Genomic DNA, 27,234 nt, shown 5'->3' on the forward strand with positions numbered 1-27,234 from the left:
TAGGTTTGATATCTTGCAGAATCTTTTTGTTTTCTCATTGTCCTTTTCTTTGGAAGCACTGCTATCTCCCTTTTACAGATAGAGGAATTGAGGTAATATGACTAGTTAATACAGTGAGCCATAGCACAATTAGAATTCAAATATGAGTATACTTGCTTTCTGCATAATGGTTTTTTTTCCTGCTAAGTCATATCCCTCCCCCCGCCCAAGTTCATTCCTGCCTTCACAAGCCATAAAAATGAACACATTATACAAATCAGAATTTTTTCTTTTTTAATGTAAAAAATGCAATCTCAATAAAATGGTTTACGACAAAAATAGCTTAATTCTATTAGAAAATATTTTAACAATTTGACCCTCATCCTTCTCAATCTTTTAAAAATACTTCCCCCTTTAGATTCCTTTAAGTTATTAGAGCATTTGAATAATGACACAAATACAACTCTAGTATATTTTTATGAACTTTAGTGGAAGTCTGTGTTTTTTAAAACCAAAAATCCTGGAATTTTTGAGAAAATGGAGTAAAATTATCTTTGAAATTTTAAGTTATGCAAATGAAAATTTTCATGTGTGTGCAAAAACTGGCATTTATTTTTGCATTGCTACAATCTAATGAGTAAAGCTGAAATGAAAACATTTTCTTTAATTGTCAATAATTAAGTAACCACATTTCAAGATGGTTTTATACAGCTTCATGCTAGCACCCTTTTTATTTTTCTGACATACCAAGATCTTCATCCACTTCAAAACATCTATGGAGATAAAAAGTCTGTAGTCTTACTTTGTCTTTTTGGTAACATTCTTCTTTTGCAAAAAAAAAAGGAAGCACCTCTATGTAACTCAAGAACTTAATTTTTAGAGCTAGAGAATCATGAAGACCAATTAGATCAATCGTTTTCAAATGATGTGAAGAATTTTTTGTCATTTTTGTTTAGTTATTTCAGTCATATCTGACTTTGAGATTCTGGTTGGGGTTTTCCTGGCAAAGAAAATAGACTGGTTTGTGATTTCCTTCTGGATCTCCTTTTACAGATGAAGAAACTGAGGCAAACAGATTTAAGCAACTTGCCTGGGATCACACAGCTAGTAAGTGTCTGAGGCCAGAATCGAACTCAGGAAGATGAACCTTTTTGACCCTGGACCTGCCATTCTATCCACTGTACCATCTGGCTGCATATTTTATAGAAAACCTTTTGCAAGCATAGATTATTCTTAAAACCTATGCTTTTGCATAAAATAGTCTCATCTTTCTTCCTGTGCCTCATTCCCCTTAGCCCCGGCTAGAAAGGTCAGGGAGAAAAGGTAGAGAATTTAGATTTTAGATTTTTTGAAAATTAGTATTATGGTTTGAGATAGGAATTATATATCTACACTATCTTTCTAACTTCTCTATTTTATGTCAAGACAAATAGTTTAAGAACCATAACCACCTTTATTATCCATTTCAAACATCTAATAAACATGGGAGCTTTGAGTGCTTTTTTAGTAGAACATTTTTGATCATCATTTTGGGGGGAGTTATTTTTGACGTTTCAACCTAAAGTTCTTTCTGTGTTTTATAGGATTTCCTCAATAAAACAAGTGTATTGCTAAATCTTATCTAGTATCCTTCAGTTTATAAAGGGAAAATCCAAAAGCGATTATTTGATTAATCAGATTGCAATATCACTAACCACTTAGAGACCATATCACTTACTCTGAATAAGGTGAAAACACAACGCTGGGAGTATTGCACCACACTAGCAATAACAACTAGTCATGTTATAGAATAAGATTTATAAAGTGCTTATTTCACAAAAAAAGAAGAAGTAACTCGTTTTTTCCATAATTTGATTTAAATATCTATTATTATGCAATTGAATTAGTGATTAGGCCACTGTCACAAAACTAATATCAGATTTATGGTTTAGACTTTGGATTTCTGATTTCAAGTCCATATAGTTTTTCCCACTATATTGGGAATTGTAGTTGCACACATGCATGGCACTGAAAAGACTTTATTTATAACAGATACAAGGTAGCTGTTTCTTTGAGATTCTAAACTTTATTTTGAAACATCTGGATCTCTTGATTATGTATGGCATGATAATATAGTTATATATGTGTGCATTTTCATACATGTAACATGTATGTAAACACATACATGTGATTACAACTATGTGTGTGCAATCTTATGATATCAATGACTTGGGAACTCCCAGGAAGTAAATCCTTTTTTAAAATGAAGATCAGCAATTATTTTGCAACCAATAGTCTTAGGTCTGTAGCTAATCAGAGGTTTAATGACTAGCCCAGGACCACACAAACAACTAGAAAATGTTAAGAGGTTAAATTTTAACCTATACCTTCCTGATTCCAGGCAGTCTATCTCCTCCACCACACCCCTCTGTATTGGATATTAGAAAAATATGAATACTCCTCACAAATTGAAATTATAATTTTGTAATTTCATTTTTCCTCTTCAATTTTTTGTAGCCTCTTTCTGTTCAAGCTATGTACTTCAACCATGTAACGTGTTTTTAATATACTGAAAAGTTATTTTTCAATCATCCCTTTTCCTCCTTATTCATACTAAATGGATCTGATGCACTTAAATTTTCCTCAGAAGACTATTTTCAATCATTTAATTGTTCATTTGGACTTCTGGCTCCTTTTCAGTTTCTCATATTCTTCTACGTGATTTAGAGTCACAAACTAAACATTGTGTGTTTATAAAGAAGTGAAAAATTGTGTATGAAATCACGAGGGTAATTTTCTGTGAAGTTTGGAAATATCTGTCACTTTTAAATTAATTTTCACAATGCAGCAGGTTACTTAATTGGTAAGTAATCCATTATCATATAAAGAAATAGATCAAGTCAACAAGCATTAATTACCCACTTATTGGTTCCTAGCACTATGCTAATAATGTGCTATTCCATCCTTTACATGAAGAGAAAGTCTAAAAAGAACAGGTGTGGCCACATGCCTATAACCAGCAACCCACATGCCTAGGTGATAATTCTTCTTTTCCTTTTGCCAGTAAACCCAGGACTTAATTCCTTGCCATTGTATTTTTAAAATAATGTTGATTGCTTTCATGTTGTCTCTATCTGGTCTTGACCACGGGAGAGGATATGTATGTGCTATTTCCTTTTTTCCTTATAAAAGAAAACATATAAACATCCACATACTTTTTAAAGATAAGGGTTGGTTCCCTCCACCCCCATTGTTATGGCTTTTCTATTTGGCACTAAAATCTATACAGAGATATTATAATAATATGTGAAAGAGTAAAACTGAAAAGTTACGGAGATCTTACTAAAGATTGCTTTTTTAGTCAATCCTTGCCTAAATAATCAGTAAGCCTATTCCTATTTGAGCTGGATATGTTCTAGCCCTGTAGCTGGCAGATTTGGTCAGGTAAGGCATATTGCATGGTATAAATACTTGGTATACAGGGAGTACTTCATAGATTCTTTTCATTTATTCCTTCATTGATTCATTTATAGTCTTGTCTCAGGCTTTATGCTATAGCATTTGTTTTTCTAAACAAATGGTGTAGAAATCCTGGGACTGACTCAGGTACATTTTTCCAGCCACGTCCTTCTATATCAACTTGGTTGGAACCATCTCATACCAGCCTCGCTAGCCATGCACACAGAGAAATAGTCTTTTCTTCCTAAGTGAAAGACTCCTTCCTATGCAGTCTTAAAAGCTGTCACACTTTGGATTACAAGCTTTATGTTCCAAAGTCATGTTTTATCTCTCCATCTCAGAGAAAGCTCAGGGTTCAGCCCAAGGGAGCACTATTTCTTCCTTTCTCTTGTCTTTGACACCCCTTACTCACATAAGCAGTCAGTTGTCTCTGCTCTGGTTAGTGAAGGAAATTCTTCTACTTACTTTTTTGGACTAGTAATTGGTTCACCCTCCTTTTCTGGAGCCATAGGACTGCTGAGATCTAACCTTTTCTCTAGACTCATTATACTGTTCCCAACATAACTTATCCTAAAATGGATTTCTGCTCTAGTTTTGATCTTTGTTCCTCAGTGGTAACAAGGCTGAGATAATATCTACCTCCTGGGACCAATACATCCTGATCCAGTTCCTGAACCTCCCCAAACTTTGAAAGCTCATTCTTCATTCATTAGAAGAGTTTTTTTTTCTATAAAACTTTATTTTACTTCAATTTTTTTCAATTAAATTTTGATTTTTCCTCCCCACCTCATAGGTTTTTAATGTGAAACAAATACATCATTAACCACAGAGTACTGACCCCCTCTAAGGTCAAAGCTTGCAAAATGACCAAATTTGAGGTTTTTAATTTTTTTTTCAGTATTAATAAAAGGTTTACATTGAGCTATCTATTTCATTCATTCTCTTTGGTGATCCACTATAGGCAGCTGTGAGATAACTAGTCAGGGATAGGGCAATCTTTGAACATTTTTAGATCCTTGTATAAGTTATCCAATCAGTAAAACGTGAAGATACTATATAAAAACATACAATATAAGAATTTTGAGTATGTTGAAAAAATTCTCTGAAAAAACAGAAAAACAACTATTAGCACACAAAGACAAAAGAATCACTTCTACAACTCTGTATTACCTCTGGTGCCTCCCAAGATGATCAGTGTACATTGTCAATTCTCAATAGAAAAGTAAAATAAATTTAGAAGAAAACTAATATATTCACTCAGTTCTTCTTTATTCAAAGACACTATGAAAGCTCCTTGGCCTGGAGTTATGATTTATTAAAGGAGGGAGTTACTTGGTGAGGAACCTATCCTTACCAATGTGTACCTGTAATTTATATAGTCTTTTTGAAAGTTGTCTTGATACTAAGAGATTAAGTAACTCACCAAGGGTCACTCAAACAATATGTGACAGAGGCAATATTTGGATCTAGGTCTTCCTGGCTCTTGACTTCAAGCCTAGCACTCTACTCCTCTGTGGTGGTGCTTCTAAGCTCCTTCAGGTTATGACTATTTTTCTGTATCTTTGAACTGCCCTTAGTGCCTAGCAAAATATCAGACACATGGTAAGTACTGGATGAATATTTATTCAACTGGAATGTAAAGTAATATAATAGGCATCAAACTGAGGAATACACATTTAAAAAAAAGGCAGTTTCTGCCTTCAAGAAGCTTCAAGTCTAGAGGAGAGGATAAGATATATACATATGAATACCTTTGATGCAAGGTTGAGATTGATAACTGCAAAGGCAAGTCCAGATCAAGTACAGAGTGAAATTTATCCCATACTCTCACTGAAAGTGATTAGACAGGAGACTTTGGATTGCAAAATTGTTGTTGTAATCAGTCCCACTGATTGCTTAATCACTGGCATGTGATTCCCCCATCTCTCTGAGTGTAAAAGTAATGTCTGACTCTTCAGTCTCTAGCATTCCTTTATCTACAATTCCTCACCAATTTCCACACATCCTTCTTTTGAAGGGTCTTTAATCCATCTGTCCCCACTTTATTCACACTACTATCATTTGTAGTCCTGCACACAGACCCTTGATAACTGCAATGTTTTAAGGACTTTCTGTCTGGCAAGCAGACCACTGGTCCTTTAAAATCAGAGAGCAGGGCTGGCAGGGCTGCAAAGGGAATCCCATTCACTTCCATGGATGCCTTGACCTTGTTAACTAAACACTCTTATCCATTTACCTTTTTGGGTTCTGATCCTTGGTCAGTTCCTTTTTGGTGCCAACCAACTCACTCTTGCCCAGTTTTGTGTAGATGGTTACCCTGCTTACCTGCCCTGATCTCTCCTACAGCTTATTCTCTCACTTGTTCCTTTTGCTTATGGTCTCTCTCTGTGTCTCTCTCTGCTTTGGCAAGATTCTCAAGCACAAGTCCTGCATTGGCTGGCTCTCCCCTATCCCCCTGGCCCCCACACCACCTCCTTTGTTCCTCACCTGTCAGTCTGGTGCACCTGGCTCATCCCTGGACCTGTGCAAGGTTGCTGCTGCCCTCTACTGCCATCATTGACACTTTTTGGTTCTTAGCTCCCGTACACAGCTTTTCTGTCTGAGAGCTCTTGCTCATCTAAAATTAGTTCCCTCTTTAATCTCTACATATTAAAGTTAAACTACTTTAAAACTCTATCTGAAAAACATTAAAGCCCACAGTAAAAAAAAAATACTTAGCCTAGTGTTGAACATTCTTTCTGAATTGCCTTGTACCTATTGATCACACTTTTAGTTCTAGTTTTATATGATACTATATCAAAGCAACAATTATTTATGGGTCATCAGCTTGGTACAAGGTTTTAGAAGCTAAAGAAGATCCAAAAAAAGGAAAGGGCAAAGTTCTTAAGTGAGCTTTAAATCTAATTGAATAACCAAAAATAATACAATTATTTACATGTCAGTCCAAAAGAGATATGTAAGTAGGTAGATAGATCAATGATGACAGTCACAGAGTGACAGATAAATGGATGGATGGATGAATAGATACACAGATAGAAACATAGATACACAGATAGCGGCAGATGAATGGACATATGGATGGATAGATAATGATGGGTGGATAGATAGAAAGATAGATATAGACAGAGGGATGAAGATAGATAGATAGATAGATAGATAGATAGATAGATAGATAAACCGATAAAAAAATTATATGTTTGCCTAATGGCAGCCAGTGTGCTAAGCACTGGGGACACATATAAAAGCTAACAAGACAACCCCTGCCTTCAAGGCACTTACATTCCAATGTGAAAGAACAACATATAAAAGGAAGTCCAAAATGGGGAAGGGAGGGAGGAGGGGAAGAGAGCTCAGAGCATGATAGCCTGGTTCTAGACCAAATAAGGCAAAAGGCTCTCTTCTCAAAGCAAGGTGGGAGAATCCAGGAGTAGAGTTCATATTTCCATTGGATTGGAAGGGAATAAACATTTATATGGTCTATGAAGTCAGGAATTGCACTAAATACTTTTTACAAATATTATGTCATTTTATCTTCCATTTCTTCAAATATTATCTTGTTTGAAGTAGAGAAAAAGGCTAAGATAGATGACCTCTGAAGTATCTTTTAACTGAGCTCCTATGATGGATAAAAGGAGTGATTAAAAGGAGTTATTACAGGAATATTGAAGGACATGAAGAAATGGATGGAGGTGAGGAAAATCTATATTGGGGTGAGGTGGAGTGAGTAGTGAAAAGTTTGCTTAGAATGGCAGGAATGTAGAAACAGTCTGCAAATTTATTTGGTACTATACATGGATGTTGGAAAGCTGATTGTACTTACTCCTCAAAATATTAACCATTGGTCCTAACTTTAAATCTTTATTTGGTACCCCCGAAAGCAAACTATCACCTTTTTCCTATACAGTTCCAAATCACCCTTTCCAGGATCATTCTTGTCTCTGACATGAGTCCTTCGTTGACCTCTGAAATCCAGACTGATGGTCACTGAGTTCCCAGATATTTTTTGTGTATCTCTCAGTTCAGCCCTAATCACAAGTTTGTCTTTTTTTTTGCTTCTCACTCATTTTGCATGTACACACATGCTCAGGCTCACACCTGTGTGTTCCTTTGATTGAGTGTTGCCTCTCAATTATATTATGAACCACAGGAGAACATTGTCAATGTCTTCAATTTCTTTTGTTATCCTAACCAATCCTTATAGAAAAGCTTATTAAATGTAAAATAAACATCTACAAATATGTACAAATTTAAGAAGTATAAAACCTTTTTACTCGCAGGCAGTGATAGTACATTGTTCCACCTGGTCTGGTAAATGGTCATAACTCTCCATAATACTAAACTTTCAGCAAAGGCAAATGAAATCTAAAAATAGGTGAAAAATCAATATAAACTAAATTTCATATCATTTAGTGTCTAATCTATAATAATAAAAAATGGAAATTTGATTTATTATAGGCTCACACAACACTGGATAAATAAAATTAATAATACATTTTTGATGACTAGATAGATTTGAATTGTAACATTAATATAAGGGATAAGTTGTATGTAATCTATATTTCCTGTGAGGGTACAACCAATCCCAATTAACCAGGAGGAATGCTACATATATAACCCAGCAGAATGTAGAACCTAGTTGTGTCTTGGAGTTGTAAAGGAAGATAGCTGCTATAAACAATGTGAGAGAAACACTAAATAAAACTCAATATAAAAAGTAGAGAATGGATATCTTTTAACTTTTTCTATAAGTTCATCCTAATTTATAGGAAAACATAAATGACTCATTGCTTACTTTCTGATCTCATAAATTTTAATGCAATCATTTTATTCCACCTTTGTAATCCTGGACTTTTTAAGCTACCACAATACCTTTCAAGTGCTGTTAAATTGGAAATGAAAGACAAAAATGAAAGTAATCCAAATATAAGTACAGTATTTTAGATCATTTTCAGGATATAAAATGATTAGATTTTGAACTTAATAGTTATGGATGCAAAGTATTTGTGACTACAGCTGTTGATTTCAGGCTCTTACATTTTCAAAACTGCTCTTGAATTTTTGTTGAAATGTTCTTCTTTGCTTATTAAATAAACAATACACTAAGTCAGAATGGTAAAGTTCTAAAAATCCAGTGGGATGAAAAATGAATGAATACTTTAAATCCACAATGTAAGTTATCTAATCCAAAACGAAAATGGAAATGTCCTTTAGTAAAAACCCTTAAACTTCTAGTTATTCCTCTACCAAATCATTTTTCTTGATTACTCAGGACTCTCTGAAATTATTCTCTGATATGAGTTCCCTGGGACTCCTCTTAAAGCTTTCACAAAGTCTTTTTGATCTCCCAAAGAATAAATTTGATATATGGCATGTAAATAACCCATTGAACATAAAATACATATGTTATAATGAAAAAAGGTGGTAAAATTGATAATATCATGGTGACCTTTTCCTCTCTCTTTTTCTCTTTCCAAAGAATCTGCCAGAGAATTAAATGTATTTCTTTTATCAAGCATTTATTAAACACCTACTATATGTCACATATTTGGCAGAAGCTTAGGATACAAGGTCAAAGAATTAATTAATCCTTACACACAAGCAGCTTAATTCTAATGGTATCCTGCCTTTTCATATTAATTTATTCTTTAATTAAAATATACTGCAATTCTTTTGTTGGCTTTCTTTTCATAAAGAAAGATTTATGTACCTTATTTACTTCAGACAAAAGAAAATATTTCTTATAGCACTATGATTGTCCATACATGTGCAAAATGAACTGAGAAAATTATATATAATTATAACTGTTATATATAACTTATAATGAAAGACATCACTGGTATTGGAAAAATATATGACATTTTTTTGCCTTAATTATTTGAATAATAGCCTCAAGTTTTACCTTTTTTTTTTTTAAGTCACACTTGATTGTAAGCTCCATGAAAGGCATAGATGATGCCTGAGCTAAACCTGAAGGAAGAATATTTTGCTCACAGTGGGCACTTAAATGTTTGTTCAAACAAAAAATTAATACAGTATGGATTTGACTATGGATAAAAATGGGGAAACGTGTTGTTTCACTTGGTCCTATTGTTTACTAGAAGGCAATCAATGCTAATTTGAGTTTACAAGCTGAACATAACCATGTTTAGCCATATTTGTGTGTTTCTTTGCTTGCTCAGCTGAAATGAATCTTTTTTTTTTCAGCTCCATTTTCCCCTATTCTAGGCAAAAGAAAACAAACATTTGTGAGAGTATAGGCCCTGGAGAGGAGTTTACATAGTGTGACTTAGAAATCAAGAGCTCAATAAATGTGATTACCATACCTCTTACTATTGATTTCTTTTTCATATAACCATTAAACAGTGAGCTAAATGAATTTAGTGAGTCTAGGGAGAAAAGTTCATAAAGCTATCAGAACCTTCTAGAAAACATGTCTACAAAAATGTAAACACATAGATAATATGATAGAACAAACATGAAACAATTAGTTCAATTTAACTAACTCCATAAAAGCAAGAAACTTTTCATCTAAATATAAACCTCTTAATTGTTAAAGTTATAAATTTGAAGTTGGACTTAAATATGCCCAGTCAAGCAAGTATTTTACTTAAATTAAGAAAGAATGCATTTTTTTTCAAAGAAAAGGTTATATTTTGACTAGATATATTAAGTGACTTTTTTTTAGCAACACAAATCAATCAGGAAAGCCATGATAATTTTAACTAGGAATTTTTATTTAAATGTCAATTATTTGTTTAATTTTTGCAAACAAAGAAAACTGTTGTCTGCTATCTAGGCTGATCAGATTTTGAAATAGGGGAAATGAGAGCTATTAATACAATGTTATGCAAATCAAGCTTAAAAAAGTCTGACTGAAGTTTTAGTGAAGTTTAAAGCCATGAAAGCGTAAAACTGGACTAAGACCTTTGGGACAACCTGAAGAGCTCTCTTTAAAGTTTCTAAAATTATGTCATTTGATCTGTAGAAGAACCTACCTAACTATGTCATTGACTCAACATTAAGAGCAAGACGGGTCCTCAGAGGTCACTGACTAACTCACTCATTTTACAGATGAAGAATCTCAGGCAGAGAGATATTAAATGACCCATTTGTGCTCATACAATTAATAAATGTAAGAAGTGTGTCCTGGTGGCTCCAAGTCCACTGGTTTATCCCCCACATACCTGTATACAATACTTATATGTTATCCCCATTTTACACATGAAGACACTAAAACTAAGAGAGTTTAAAAAGATAAACACCATCAAATGTGGCATAAGCAGAATTCAAATCCTGGACCTCTTCTAAATTTAGTAGACTTTCCCATATAAAATAGTAGCTTTCAAATGTCTGTGATTTCATGATGTATGAGCCAAATTACATTTATTTGTATCTACTGTTCAAGTCAAGCATTTATTATGAGATCACTATCTGTAAGACACTATGTAAGAGAAAATTTAAAATCTCAATCTTTAAGCAGCTTATATTGTACTTGGAAAATGCAAGATGTTTGGTATTATAGATAAGTAATAACTGCTAGCATTTTTATAGCATTTAAAAGTTTTCAAAAGCTCTTGGAATGGATTCTCTCATTTCAGCCTCATCACTATCTATGGCAAGTATTCTAGGAACTATTGTTTAGTTGTGTTTCAATCGTATCCAGCTTTCCAGGACCACATTTGGGGTTTTCTTGCCAAAGAGACTGGAGTGATTTAGCATTTCCTTCTCTAGCTCATTTCATAGAGGAGGAAACTGAGGCAAACTGGGTTAAGTGACTTAACAGAATTTGAACTCAGTCTTCCTGACTCCATCCACTGTGCTACTTAGCTGTCCCATCCAAACTATTATCTTCATTTTACAGATGAGGAAGCTAAGGCTTTGCAAGGTTAAATCACTCGTCTCTGGTCACCCAGATAAAAGTTTTCAAATTCAGAATATGAACCCAGATCTTTACTCCAAGTCCAAATGCTCTATCCATTTTAAGGTAATTTACAGAGAGTAAAGAACATTAACTAGGAATGTCAGAAAGCCATGAAATAAAATAAAAGGTATGAGTCATAGTCAAGGATGATGTATATTTCTGGCCAAGGGGAAAAGGTGAATTAGAAGTATGGAGAAAACTGGAAGAAAGTGTGGGAGAGATTAGGTTTGGATCAACACCTCACACCCCACACCAAGATAAACTCAGAATGGGTGAATGACCTGAACATAAAGAAGGAAACTATAAGTAAATTAGGTGAACACAGAATAGTATACATGTCAGACCTTTGGGAAGGGAAAGACTTTAAAAACAAGCAACACTTAGAAAGAGTCACAAAATGTAAAATCAATAATTTTGACTACATCAAATTAAAAAGCTTTTGTACAAACAAAACCAATATAACTAAAATTAGAAGGGAGGCAATATACTGGGAAACAATCTTCATAAAAAACTCTGACAAAGGTCTAATTACTCAAATTTATAGAGTTAAACCAGTTGTACAAAAAAATCAAACTGTTCTCCAATTGAAAAATGGGCAAGGGACATGAATAGGCAGTTTTCAGATAAAGAAATCAAAACTATTAATAAACACATGAAAAAATGTTCTAAATCTCTTATAATCAGAGAGATGCAAATCAAAACAACTCTGAGGTATCACCTCACACCTAGCACATTGGCCAACATGACAGCAAAGGAAAGTAATGAATGCTGGAGGGGATGTGGCAAAGTAGGGACACTAATTCATTGCTGGTGGAGTTGTGAATTGATCCAGCCATTCTGGAGGGCAATTTGGAACTATGCCCAAAGGACGATAAAAGACTGTCTGCCCTTTGATCCAGCCATAGCACTGCTGGGTCTGTACCCCAAAGAGATAATAAGGAAAAAGACTTGTACAAGAATATTCATAGCTGTGCTCTTTGTGGTGGCCAAAAATTGGAAAATGAGGGGATGCCCTTCAATTGGGGAATGGCTGAACAAATTGTGGTATATGTTGGTGATGGAATACTATTGTGCTCAAAGGAATAATAAAATGGAGGAATTCCATGGAGCCTGGAACAACCTCCAGGAAGTGATGCAGAGTGAAAGGAGCAGAACCAGGAGAACATTGAGACTGAGACACTGTGGTTCAATCGAACGTAATGGACTTCTCCATTAGTGGTGGTGTAATGTCCCTGAACAATCTGCAGGGATCTAGGAGAAAAAACACTATCCTCAAGCAGAGGATAAACTGTGGGAGTAAAAACACCAAGGAAAAGCAATTGTTTTACTACAGGGGTGAGGGGATATGACTGAGGAGAAACACTAAATGAGCACCCTAATGCAAATAGGAACAACAAAGAAATGGGTTCAGAGCAAGGACACATGTGATACCCAGTGGAATCGCATGTTGGCTATGGGAGGGGTGGTGGGAGGAGGGGGGAGGAAAAGAAAATGATCTCTGTTTCCAATGAAAATAACCAAATAAAACAATGTTTAAAAAAAGTATGGAGATAGGAGATGAAAAGCTGTATTTTAGCAACAGCTTAGGATTCAGTCTGATGGTTACAATAAACACATGGAGAAGAATTTTGTGAAATAAGGCTAGAAAGTTAGATTAAAGGTAGACTTTGGACAGCCTTAAACACTAGAAAAAGGAATCTCTATTTAATCCATGCAGATAAAGTCTTACATTTTTTATTTTCATTTGATATATGTGGGCACATAGATTTAAATGACATTTAAGTAAGCAGAAAGATAATAAAAACACAGGTAAGTAATGGTACAATGGTGATATCTTATGGTTGATAAGAAGAGTGTCTGTCATTTGACTGATAACAGAAGAGGCCATGTACTAGTGAACTGAGTTAATTTCAATCTCTGATCATGGGTAATCTCACTGATGGCATTAATAAATGAAACCACAATGAACGATGAGGAGAACTTATAGTAAAACATGTTAAGAGGTTTATGTTATCACACATATCTATATTATCCACATATCACAAATGTATGAACTAAATAGCTATTTGGGATATATCTTTTAAGAATGTATGCTGAGAAATATAAATTAGATGAATAGACAAAGCAATGATAACTAAAAGCTGAAACGAGAAAAAAATTAGCAATAATTTTTGAGACATAGTCAATTACAGTCTGTATACTTTAAATCAGAAAACTACCGTTATTCAAAATTTTGCAATCATGTGTTTTAAAATGCATTTGGAATATTTTTATTCCAAATTCCAAAAATAAAAAAGACAATATCTAAAATGTTTTTATATGTCATCTAAAAGTAGCAGAGAATTATACATAGTACTCACCACAAATGTAGTATGCACATTCTCTTCCTGTTATAATTTAGCAATCCTACAACGGTCAATAGCTTCTTTTTTATAAATTTAATGTTTATTTACTTTTGTCCACATAATCATTAGAAAGCAATACATTTGGTTTTGAATTGGGCAGGATGGTTCCAAAATATTAATTTTATACCAAAGAACAAGCCAATTCATTTAAATTAGTTCACAAAATAAAGTTAATTCTTGGTTATATAGCATTAGAGGTAGCTAGGGAGTGCAATGTGCCAGGAGTCAGGAAGGGAAAAGTTCAAATCAGGCGTTAGGCACTTAGCTTTGTGACTCTGGACAAGTCATTTAACTTCTATTTGTTTCTGTTTCCTTCACTATCAAACGGGGACAATAACAGCACCAGTCATGAGGACTGTTCTAAGGAGCAAATGAGTTAATATTTATATAATGCTTAGTGAATGGTGGTTTAGCAAAATGCTTATTTTTTTCCCTTTTCTTTCTTCCTTGTTCCCTGCCTCTCCTTCCAACCTATTAGACTTCCTACAAGAAGGCATCAGAGAAGGTGGTGATTTGCTGTCAAAAACCCATTGCATATGTAGTTTATATATAGTAACTTTTACTCATAGTAAGTGCTTGTTAAATGAGCATGACTGATGTATTTTGGAAATCACTTCATCCGAATCCCTATTACTCTCAAGGAAATGTTTTATCTGCAAATCTCTTTATATTCGCACTTAATTAAATAAATACCTTTGGACATAGTAGATGCTTTGGAAATGTTTACAAATTGAGCTGGACTGAATAGGGCATCCTTCTCTAAAATAGGATTTTTCTTATTTTAAAATGGGGGCAAACACATCATCCACCTCATTTCCCCAAACCTTTTGATGGGAGGACAGGATCTATGTCTTAGAACACTGTAAGTGTGTGTGGGAGCACTTCATCCTTCACCTTGTTGTAAATATTATGAGAGGCTGAGATACTGAAAATGTTCTGCTTTATTCTAAGCTCTGAAATGTTGCTGAGAGGCATTACTGGTGGCTGACAGAGCCAGCTCCAGTTGTTAGACCTCTATCTCCATCTGTCAGTCACTGAGCCAACATCATTTATTGAGCTCTGCCAGCATGAACAGAAACATATCAGGTGTTTGTCTCTCCATAGGCAATATGGTTAATGACATTCATTTAGCAAGAATGCCAATGCCGTACCTGCTGATTATTTTTTAACCCTTACAGTAGCATTAGTCTTGCTTCTAAAGATAAAATCAAGAAACACATCTTCAGACAGCATTCCCATTGATAATCGAATGGGAAGATTTCCCTTTCTCGTGTTAAGGAATAAAACAAAGCATCAGGGAGGTCAAAGCACAAATTCATCCGAAGCTTGACAAAGTCACTGTGCTGGAAGTGAACTGAGATTTTACCACTGTCCCTTCCAACTGCCATCTCAACCCCTTCGAGATAGAAAAAGCTGGAGATTAGAGACCAGAGCAAATCATTTCCAAATTCATTGATTGAAAAGGCTTAATGTTAACATGATATGGCTGTGTTTCAATGTGTCATGCATTTCATATCATCATCATAGTTACTCTCAGAAAACAACACTAAGAAAAATCCATTTCAATTGAGGAAAAACTCAATTATGATTTGAAGTCAGCAACCGCCCGGATAATTTTAAAAGAAAATCAGAAATATATTTTGCCAAACGCAATTTTCCCTGAAAACTTTACAATCATAAGTAGTTAGAAGGCAATCTGGTTTATTTTACTTTTATTTCCTTGTACTAAAATCAACAAAAACTTTTGTTTTAAAATCTGTTAATTGACTCTGAATGCATTATTGTTTTTATACGGTCTAATAAGCAAAAGGAAGTGAAGAAATGTAAGATGAACAGAATCATACAGCAAGAGAAGAGTGACGACAGGGTAAGGTGAAATTCTACAAGAAGAGTGACGACAGGGTAAGGTGAAATTCTACAATCCTAAATTTAACTTACTTGAAGGAGTTGCCTTGACCTAAATGATTAATAAGAGAGGGCTTCCCTGACATGGATGGCACAGCTGCATTTTCCAAGAGACCTAAATTTCAATTCTCTTGGTCAAATAATCTTTAAAAAGAAAAAAATACAACAAAAACAATTTCAGTATTTCTCAGGGTTTTACTGCCATCTCTTCTCTTTTTGTGAATAATGGTTAATTAACTCTTTATGTTGCTTCTTGCTGTAGGGCTTCCCAGTGACAGACTGATATGCACTTTACTAATGGCTTTGTGAAAAGTTTTGTGCATAATGAATATGGCATTTTTTAAGGTCCACATGCACATGCACACACACACACATACAATTTTTTGTTACAATGAAACCATTAATGGATGAATGTCACAATTATGAACATATGTGCAGACAAGCTCATGACTTTCCTTTTTCATTTTGCAGGTATTTACTCAAAAACTAACAGGGTGTCTTAAAAATAATGGCTCACTTTTGGGGATTAACCAATCATGCTCTGCCTTACAATGAGCAGATTATATTTCATTTTCACAAGAAATAGCACTGTTTGAAAGGGAATCAAACACAAAGAATGGGCAGCCAGTTGGTACAGTGGATACAGCACCCAGACTGAAGTCAGGTAGATTTATCTTAAACACTTTCTAGCTAGGTGACCCTGGGTAAGTCACTTAATCCTGTTTGCCTCAGTTTTTTTCATTGGTAAACTGAGTTCAAGAAGGAAACTGCAAACTATTCCAGTATCTTTGCTGAGAAAACATCAAATGGGATCACAAAGTGTCAGACACAACGGAAGCAACTTAATAACAACAACAACGCAACAAATTTTACAAACTGAAAACAAAAGGAGGTGAGGATGAAGGAAATCTTGATATTTATAGTCATAGAAATAAAAATTTATAAGATCCCAGGTTTTAGAGCTGGAGGAATATCTGAATCTTCTAGTATGAGCCTCCTAATTTTGTAGGTGAGAAAACGAGATAGAGGTGATGTGACTTGTCTAAAATTATAAAGGAAGTTAATGGCTGAACCAGATTTAGAACTCAGGACTCCTCATTCTCAGTGCAGGTTTCTTATCTCTGAACCATATTGTGTTTTTTTTTGTGTGTGTATTTTTTTTTAAATCATGGATGTGGTTTCCTTGCTATTGGTATTCCTAGGGAGAAAATGCCATCTACCAATGCATATCAGGGCCTTTTCTGGAATTTATAATTTTAGAGTCACTGGAGCATTGAAAAATTAAGTGACCTGGCCAGTAACAACAATATTGTAGGATGATCAGCTCTAGATATCTTAGCTATTCTAATCAACACAATGATTCAAAACAATTCCAAAGGACTTAAAATGAAAAATGTGATCCACCTTTGGAGAAAGAACTGATGGAGTCTGAATGCAGATTGAAACAATATTATTTGCACTTTTTTTCTTGCTTTTTTTTTTGCAATGTGGCAAATATGGAAATGTATTTTGCATGATTTCAAATGTATAATTAATATCACATTTCCTGCCTTCATCATAGGTAGGAGAAAGGCAGTAGGGAGAGAGATAACTTAGAATTCAAATTTAAAAAAATCTTAAAAATAAACAATAAATTTATTTAAAACAATAAAAATACCTAACTGGTATAAGTAAGGTACATTTTCAATTAATCTTACTATGGTATATATTTTTTTCAGTCTTCTCAGCTTCCTGGTCACCATCCCTTGATTATGCTTCAATTTGCCTATGTCTCTTCTAAAATGTGGCACACAGTATTGGCATGACACTACATATAAAGTCTGGTCATGCAGAGTACAAAAAAAGTGATTACCACACTTGCTCCAGATTGAATTTTTTTCTCAAATCTAGTCTTAACATATGATTAGTTTTTTTTTCTATTCACATGCCATTTGACTATGAAATAGTATGAAAAACCACAGGGTAAGGCAGAGGTAACTAGCAATAGTCATGGTACAAATTTATATATATACAAATTGTATATGCCTGGCTATTTGATTAATCATGTTCTCTAATTAAAAATGCCATCTACTATTCCAGGGAAGACAATTTACAAAACTATTTGATTCAGAAAAAAAATATATATATATATAAATATGCACACTGGTTGTCAGAGGACACAACTCTAGATATATGCAGTCAATATCAGTAAAAGGTCATGAAGACTCAGTGAGCATGAATAGTAACCTAAGCTTATGCAGAGCTTGAAAAAAAGAAAACAAAAGAAATTCACTTTCCTTTACAGCCTTTTACAGCTTTTTAATTTCCAAAGCACTTTCTCATGTAATTTCGTCTTTACAACAATACTAACATCCACCTTGTTATGCTTGAGATAACTCTTAAAACAGACCAGGAAAACATTCAGAAAACTTTGCAAAAAAACCCCAAAAAACAAAAACAGACTCCATCAGAACTGAAGACAAGGGGATGGGAGATTTAGTAAAAGCATATTTGTAGATTGTATTGCTCAGAGAATTCTTTTTGATTTATTTTTTAGCCATCCTGATACATAGCTACCACCACTGAAACAAACAAATTAACTTGTCTTTTCTTTTTCACAGTCTTTTCCTGGAATACAGAGCTACAGAAACATGTGGCACCCCCAAGCCTGGGCAACCTCTTTGTGCACCAGCTGATTGTGGTTTCCATTATCCACTGAACACCTTGACAATTCTTACTTCATCCTGAGAAGTGATACTTACTCTTGTACTGCTCTGGCTATGGAAAGGGCTGTAGATCCAGTTTCATTAACGCTATCTAAGGTCACATTTGGCAGGTCATCATCATCACTGTCACTTTTAATTTGTCTGGGAGATAGGCCTCTGGGGTCCATTTGTGCTAGAAAAAAAGGAGGGGGACATAGAAGGGAATGAAGTTAGTATGCTGAAATGAATTTTTCCTCAGGTCAACATCAAGCACAAACTTCTCTTCCAAGCTGCTGAAAAGAACAATTATCCACGAATCACAGGAACTAGTAAAAGCCAGGAGTGCACACTGTGTCCTGCCTGGGAACATACTTTATACTTTTCTCTCTTACTCCCCCAACTTGATAAAGCTTATATCCATTGCAGGGCATTATTATAGGTTAGAACCATTAAAAACCACTCTACTCCCAAGCCAATTATTTTGTGGTTTATTACTAAGATAGAATTCAACGTTTCTTGCTTCTTCTCTCTGTTGCCAGCTTTTGAGTCATTTCACTGCTTGTTAGCACCTGCCCTGGAACACAGACAGGGGAAGGGAGAGAAGGGAGAAGTTCAAACCTGGCCATTTTGCTACTTGTTTTCTGTTCCAATGATAGGTTTGAAGAGGGACAAAACAGAAACTATTATACTTTTAGATATTCAATATACATAAATTTTTCTATTTTCCCATTGGCACTGAAAATTGAAAGTTGAATAATAAAAACATACAAGAATCAAATATGTAAAACAGGTGTTCATATAAGTTGGAAAAAAGTCCCTCACTGGGTAAACGATTACTTTGGGACTGAGAGTTATCAATCCAGTTTGCTTGATGGCTTTGGACATACATGGTCTTATCAGACCATGCCAACTCCTTGAAAGTTATATGACATGTTGTATAGCAAGCCAAGTAGCCTCAAATGACCTGATTAATCAACTTCATCATTCTTCCAAAGACCTCTTCAAGGCTGTGCAGAATAGCTTTTATTTTATCAGCTCCTCACCATCTCCTCTTCTTCCCCTCCACCACTGCAACCCCTCTCAAGTACGATGCTCAGCTTCTCACTTCTGATACTGCCACCATTGTGGAACAGGTAATTCATTTCCTTATGCCTGGTCGATTGCAAGAGTCTACTAGTTGGTATGCCTACCACAACTCTCTCTCTACTCCAGCCTGTCCTCCACTCAGCTAAAAAAGTGACTCAGCACAGGCTTGACCATGTCTCTCTTTGCCTCTCTCTTTTTCTCCTTCTCCATCTCCTTTCTCCTCCCTTTTTCTCACTCTCCTATGGCCCTCTGCTACTTCCAGGTTCAAATATAAAATCCTTGGTCATTAAAAGCCCTCATAAACTATCTCTCCTACTTTTCTAGTTTTCTTCCACTTTGTATTCCTCCATGCTCACTTCAAACCTGTGACATTGGCATCTTTGCTGTTCCTTGAACAAGACATCCCATCTTTCAGCCCTAGGCATTTTTTCTGGCTGTATCCTATCCCAGAAATATTTTCCCTCTTCATCTCCTTCTAGATTTCCCGAATTCCTTCAAACTCTGGCCAATGTCCCACCATCTACAAGAAACCTTGCCTAATCTCCGTCTTCTAGTGGCTTTTCTTTGATAATTATTTCCTATTTATCTTGTTTGCATATAGTTGCTTATATATTGTCTCTTCCACACAATGGACCTCTTCAAGGGGAAGTACTGTCTTTTGCTTTTCTTTGTATCCCAAGAATTTAGCACATGGAACATAGTAGGTGCTTAGTACATGCTTATTGATTGGTTGACTGGTAAAAACATTGTAGTATAATGAACCAATAAACAGAAAAGCTGGTTTCTTGTCCCGGATTTGTCATCAAGTTTGATGTCACTGAACTTCACCTTTGTGAAAAATGGCTTTCTTATCTATGAAATAAGGGGATTTCAATAATTGTCCTGTGTCTTCTAATTATGAAATTCTAAGATTCTGGGGTAGGTGGGGGATACAAACATCTTGAGGTATATCAATAACCTGTAGATACAAGGACCAAAGGATGTACTAATTACTAAAAATCATGGTGCCCAAAGCAAGCATGTTCTTTTCAGCGAGATGTCTTATCCTGACATTTCTAGAATTTAACTTTCCTACTTTAAAATTAAATTTAATGACTGCCATTTTACCTATCTGATACTTGGAAAAGGTATATGCAATTAAGCATTACTTTTTTATTCAGCCACCTTTAAAACTCTTTAGGAGAGAAGTTTTCTTAACTTGGTATTTTATAGCTATTATAAAACTTCAAAAAAAGCTTTCCTTTGAGTCAATTTCTAAAAAAGAAGCTTGTTTTAAAAAGTACCTTTAGAGAGTAACATTTTTGCATACTTCTAATCATATGGGCATAAGTCATTTATACAAGTATTTCTCAAGCAAAATTGTGTTATTCTCATATGCAATTATATCGAGGGGAAAGGGTCAAGGTAATCTATACCAATCAATGGACAAGTATGGTAAGCTACACTACGGGATACTGGAAATAAACAAGTACCAAGAATGAAACTACTCACACCGAGTTTACATTCTAGTTAGGAAAACAAGTACATATAAAAACATATACAACAAGAAGTTAATAAGTACAAAATAATTACTGCATTTTCTCACACTTAAATAGTTCCTTCAAACTTAAAAAAAATGTTCTGTATGTGTTATCTCCTTTGAAGCTTACAAACAAGTCCATGAGGTAGGTATTATTATTATTATGCCCATTTTACAGATGAAGTGATTAAAGTTGAGAGAGATTAAATGATTAGCCCAGGGTCATATAGCCAGTGTTTGAGACAGGATTCAAGCTTTTGGTCTTCTTGATTCCAGGTCTGACACTCATACTGTTATGGGCATGGAAAGGATACCCTTTGGGGTTCGGGAAGGAGGCCTTTTGCAAGCATGCAATGACTCCAAAACTTAGCTTGAAAACAAAAAGAGATTTATTAATTTAGAAAGTAATGTTGAGAGTGGCCAGGAGGATAGCAAGGTAGAACAGCAAGATGGGGAGCAGTTCCCTGGGAGGACAGCATGAAAGGAAAGGCTATTCCCCCCAATGACATCGGTTCTGGGGATTTTATACCTTCTTCACAACAGTTAGTCACTCAGGCATGAGGTGGGGTGATCATACTGGGGTCTGCCTGGGGACATAAAGATTCCTTAGTTTTAGGGGACAAACAGATGTCCAATAGGATCGAGGTGTGGTCTGACGGTGCATCTTTCTGACCATCTAGAGGATGATCAAAGGAAGATAGTCATCTCAGGACTCTAGGTGGGGGCATTGGGTGTTTTTAGTCTCAGAGTCAGGAAAAAACAACAAGGGAGTTCCCTTGAAAATAGTTCACGTGGGTTTCTGGGGTACAGTGCCCCCGTCAATACAATATGCTTGCTGCTTAAAATTGCTAATAGAAGATAGTTTGGGATGGAGGGTACCAGTAGTTAAAGAGACTAGAGATGCATCTGAAAGGAAAAAAAAAAAGGAACTTCATGTGGCACAGGCAGTGTTGGAGTAGAATCATGGAAATGGAAGGGGTAAGTGTAGAAGTAACCATTTCAAAGACATGAAGGAGATGCAATGTCATGTTAGAAAAAGAAAAAAGGCCAGTTTGATACATATCATCTATGCTGCTTAAAATTACTAAACTCATAAGGCTTCTTAGCCCATAATTTACCAAACCTATCTTGCTAATTCTCTACCCTCCAAACTTCACACAGTAAAAATCCACTGCCAAAATGTCACCTCTAGACTGAGAATACCCTCATGGACTTTCTTTAGTCAGGAAAATGTGAGAGTGGGTGTGGGCGGGCATAGACAATTTGAACCACTGAATCACTCTCCCCAACCACTCCTCACCCATCCCAAAACATAGAGCAGAAATAGTAAATTTCCAACGTAAATATGTATTTATTAGTCTCTGAAGTGTCTTTTTCAAGGATGTGCATCCATACAAGTCTGTAGTTTATTCTGTTCTCTTATTTTAAGGTGTGTGTAATTGAACTTTAAAGCATGAGATTCTAAGAGTTATAGACATATTAAATTGGCTTTGTGTAGGATCAACTTTCATGTGAGAGTTTAAGTAATACTGAATCAAAATCTCTGAATTCTTGAAAAAGTATTATGTGGAGAATTGAGAATGGCTTTATGTTGATAGTGACCTTCACATCACAGGTGCTCAATAAACATTTATTGAATTGGAAATACTGAGTGCCATACTTTTTTTTACCATAAATAAAATATCTGTTTATAAGGCATTAGTGACGTGGCACAAACATAGAATGTTTACATCCAGTCATATCCATATAGCAAGTATTCAAAATTCTGTACATTCTCCAAAGATTCATAGTTTATCTATGTAAATTTTTTCAATTTTGTTCCATATGCTTTTATACAAATACAAAAGTTGAGAATGAAATATTCTGGAGCTGTCCAACAGTCATGCTCTTTGCCCCTTTCATTATGAAAATATATCAGATTAGAACCACGCTTGTCATTGAAGTTCTATTCTGATAGCTGATCATAATTCTGAAATGTCAATGGTTTGATTCTCTAATATAAGGCCACTGGAGCAAGGTCTCTAGCAGGTCCTACCAAATAGGGATGCCATATAGTCTGAATGTTTATCACTTAAGGATCAGTCTAGCTAAGTTTAGGAAGGATCACTATCAGATGAAGTTAGAAAACTGCACAAAACCATCTACTAACCTTTGAATGAGTTGCTAGCTGTGTTGATAAGGGAAATACTCATAAATATGAAATTATATACCCCTGAAGTAGAACGGAACAAAAGGCATTTAGACATTAGAGGAGCCCTGATTCCAGAAAGGGTCTAGCTTACAGTAAAAATCATGGTCACAGATATATTCACAAATGCCAAATATATGATAAGCAAATATAATAAATAATAAAATAATTCAAGGTTACAAATTCTACCTAATAGATATAACTAAGGCAAGATAAACTAGGAATATTAATGGGCTTGTATTGCTAGAAAGCTCTAACATCAGAAAAGGAGTAAGTTATAAACTACCAGGAAGGAGGGGAAGAGATAAGAAATTAGGGAAGTATCACAAAACTCTCAATGAGGTATGTGGTGCTATAATAAAGACTGGCTTTAATAACTTGTACAGCTGCTGGTAATCTTTCTTTTTGTCAAAAACAGCAGTTGCTAGATTGTTTACTTGCTAATGACAATTTAATTTTTTTAAAGTCCAGAAATTTAAAAAAAATTAACCAACATTTATTGACTGTTATTGTCTAATCACTTTGCTAAAGCACTGGAGATTCAAAGATAAAAATGGGGATCTCTGGTCCCAGGGAGAATGCAGCGTTTTGTAGGGAACAACATTTAGGAAATACGTATATTAAGAAATTACAAACCTCTACAAGCTAAAAATCTGTGGAAAGTTAAAATTTAGTTGCACCCCTTTGCACCCACTCTATTTTTTATTTTAAAACTCAATTTGGATTTAGGACTGAAGTTCTAAATCTCCCAGAAACTTGTTGGGCCCTCCTTTTTTCTGTATAGAACTTTTGTCTTTGTTAGAGATAATGTTATTATGGTTGAACCCAAGTGGGCACTTGACTAGAAGCAATGAGGAAAGGCCATGATGGGAAGAGTGCCTGTGTACTAGGTAGACACCTGATGGGGAGGAAGAGGGCATCTTGGTATTTGGAAGCCTCATTCTTTCCTGGGAGGAAGCCTTTTGGGTTCCAATGAGGAACTTCTTAGGATGTCCTGTGGAGAGCCTAGAGGATGATGTCAGAAAGAGCATATATTGGATTGCATGATGGAAGTTGGGTTCTCTGTGCTGTCTGTGCTTCTCACAGTACTTCAAGTTCTATGGAGTCTGTTACTGACCTGGAGGGAGTCCTTGGCTAACTAAATTGTAGTGAATAGCCTTTTAAAAATAAATTAGTATTTTAAAATTTTAAAAGTACAGCCCCCAGATAATTTCTATGGCCACAAATCAGTTTCCAAACTAATGTTTAGCCCCACTGATCAAGCTTTCCAATCTTTCCATTCTATGGCCCACAGTGGAGGAAGGTGGGAAGTCACAACCTAGAAGACCTCTGAGTGCACATTTTCCCATATATTATTTTAGAAAAATATCACAGTCCTTGTAATAGCGAGAGAGGGACTTAAAAGATGGAGGGACCAGAAAGTAGCTGTTTTTGAGGACTGAGTTCTGTGACACCTTCCTCTTCCTCCACTAAGCAGGACAGTTTTAATGGAGTCAGTCAGTCCAGACCAGAGGGTAAGTCTACCACTTACAGCTTTCTTCTTTTGATGAATTGAAAATCCACCTCCTATTACATAGACTCTGAATCAGTACTGTTATAATTCAATTATCTAATTTATTTTGAAAGGAAGGGTAGAGTGTAGAGGGAAAGGAGATCCCTGCTATCTCTTTCCTATGGCAACTTTTGAGGATTTGATCAAAAACTCTCTTCAAGGAATATAACTCTGATTTCCCCTAAGGGAAAATATAGTCCAAGGGTTGTCTTCAGTTGGGCAAGAAACTTTGTTCAATTCAGTTCAGGCAAAAGGGTTTGAGAAGAGTATCTCTCTTATCCAGCTCTCTCAGAGTTTTAGATAAGAAGACTAGAAATCTTTCTCTGACTCAAACAGTTTTTTTGAATCTTCATGGAACTCTCCCATCCCCAGCAACTCCTGAAAGTTCCATTTGCCCCTCCAGAAACATTTTCTTCAAATTTCAGGTTTCCCTTGCCTTTGGCCAATTCCTTGTTCACATCCTTAACCTTCTCATAAGACTTTTTAAAAGAAGGTCCAACATGGAATGTGTAATGCAAAAATTTCTCTCATATTAATAGTCTTAATATCAGAAGAATTATGGGTGACCAAAAGAGCAATGGAAAGAAGCAAGATGGATACATAAGCAGACAGAAGCATGTTACTAGTGATGACTTACCTAAGGGGATAGCTTGTAATGAGAAAAGTTGATTTCTTGAAACTAATTCTAGTCAAGAAGAAACAAAGAACTGGTTGCAAAAATCAGAAGTGAAGAGAATCTTGATAAGAAGTGACTAGTCTACTTAGAATATGTGATAGAGGTGAGAGAAAATTAGGTAAAACCTGACATCCAGCTTAGAATTTTGGGAGAGCAGATTTCAAAGGCTTTGGAGAAATAAAATAAGATTCCAAGGTTTGAATTTCAATACAGGGAGTTGGCCAGGGGTGCATAGAAATACCAAAAGAATATTCTAAAAACACATTAAAAAACAACAATTCCATTGAGAATGGGGAGAGATAGAGCAACAGATGGAGACAGTGACAGAGAGATAGAGTCCATGCACTTTAAGGCAAAATTGTGTGTTTAATAAAGGAGTCTCATTAATCAACCTACTTATATTTTTAAAAGACATGGTCTTCCAATGGAAATAAAGGCAGGTGTATAGAATAAATAAAGGAGTAAAACATTCCTATAAAACTAGTGTCAAGATCACTAGAATCCAGAATAAGGAAAGGTTAGTAATGAATTCTAAGTGCTTTCTTTATTATTTAGATTTAGGGAAAGAGGAATATCACAAAGATAATAGGACCTGCTATCTAAGATGGATGGGATGATATTAATGGAGAAAAAGTGAAACTTTTCAGTTCTTATTTGACTTCTATTTTCTTTGCCATGAAGACTGATCATTGGACAGAAAGGACAGAAAAAATTAATTAATGGGGAGGCAAAACCCAAAGAAATGATGATGAGATGAAGTTTACCTCAATGAGTACAAATCAGGATGCCCAGACGAACTATATATCAGGTACTAAAAATGGAAAGATCTAAATGCTGATTCCAGAATAACTCTTTTTCTCCCTAAAGCTCAATAAGGCTGCTTAAATCTATCCTCTTCTCTCAGCTTATACTGTCACCATCTGAGTTCATAGTACTATTATGATAATCTCCTAATTCTGTTTCTCATCTCTCTCCTCTCCAATCCACCCACCACACAAATTTCCAGTTGATATTCTGAAAGCACAGATCTATGCCACACCACTCTTTAAGAAGATTCAAGGGCTCCCTAGTACCTTTAGGACAGAATATAAAAAAAAAAAAACCAAGTTTGGCACAGTCTGATTCCAATTTACTTTTCCAGATTGATTTCATATTACTCCTTAAATCTTGTGCATTTTAGCCAAACTGACTGATCAGCTGTTCTGTATCCATGACATTCTATTTTCTACTTGTATGTCTTTCCTAGTATGCTGTCCTCATGCCTAGATTGTTCTTCCCCACTTTCCTCTTTCGGAATCCCTTGTTATCAAGGCTTTGCTCAAGTGTTACTTTCCACAGACACTCCTTCCTGATCCCCTAACTGCCTCAATTGTAAACTGATTATTACTTAATCAATGCTTTTTGTATTTTGTATTAAACCCCGCCAGAACCTCACTTCCTCAAAATTTCCTAATTTCTATCAATTGTACCCCTAATATCCTTGCCACCAACCTTACATCTACAATAATTACTGACTCTCTCACCCTCTATATACCCAATCAGTTGCCAAATTTTATCCTTTTTCAAAATCTCCACAACACATCTTAAATCTATTCTCTTCTCTTTATTCCCACAGCTACCACTCTACTTTAGACCCTCATTACCTCCTGCCTAAAAATACTGCAAGAGCATTCTAATGGGCCTGTCTGTTCCAAGTCTTTCTTTTTTTTCTGATCTATTGTCCATAAAGCTTCCAGAGATGCTGCTTATGTATGTAGGACCATAATAGACCATGTCTATCTATACCCTCTTCTATGTTCACCTATGAAGTTTTGTTACCTTTAGAATCAAGTATAAATTCTTCGGTTTGGCAGTAAAAGCTGTTCAAAAAGCTGGCTAGAG

The 27,234-nt window shown here is 35.3% G+C and overlaps 1 protein-coding gene across 18 annotated transcripts in view; it reads right to left on the bottom strand.

The window, feature by feature from the left end:
- KLF12 (KLF transcription factor 12) overlaps positions 1–27,234 on the bottom strand; it is a 564,503-nt gene that overhangs the window by 118,491 nt on the left and 418,778 nt on the right. For all 18 annotated transcript variants that reach the window (XM_016424983.2, XM_056807734.1, XM_056807726.1 and 15 more), the window contains one exon: positions 18,390–18,525. In XM_016424983.2, the coding sequence (XP_016280469.1) occupies positions 18,390–18,525 (136 nt within the window). The remainder of the gene's footprint in view (positions 1–18,389; positions 18,526–27,234) is intronic.

Source organism: Monodelphis domestica, chromosome 8 (assembly GCF_027887165.1).
Source record: "Monodelphis domestica isolate mMonDom1 chromosome 8, mMonDom1.pri, whole genome shotgun sequence".
NCBI classification, from domain to species: Eukaryota; Metazoa; Chordata; class Mammalia; order Didelphimorphia; family Didelphidae; genus Monodelphis; species Monodelphis domestica.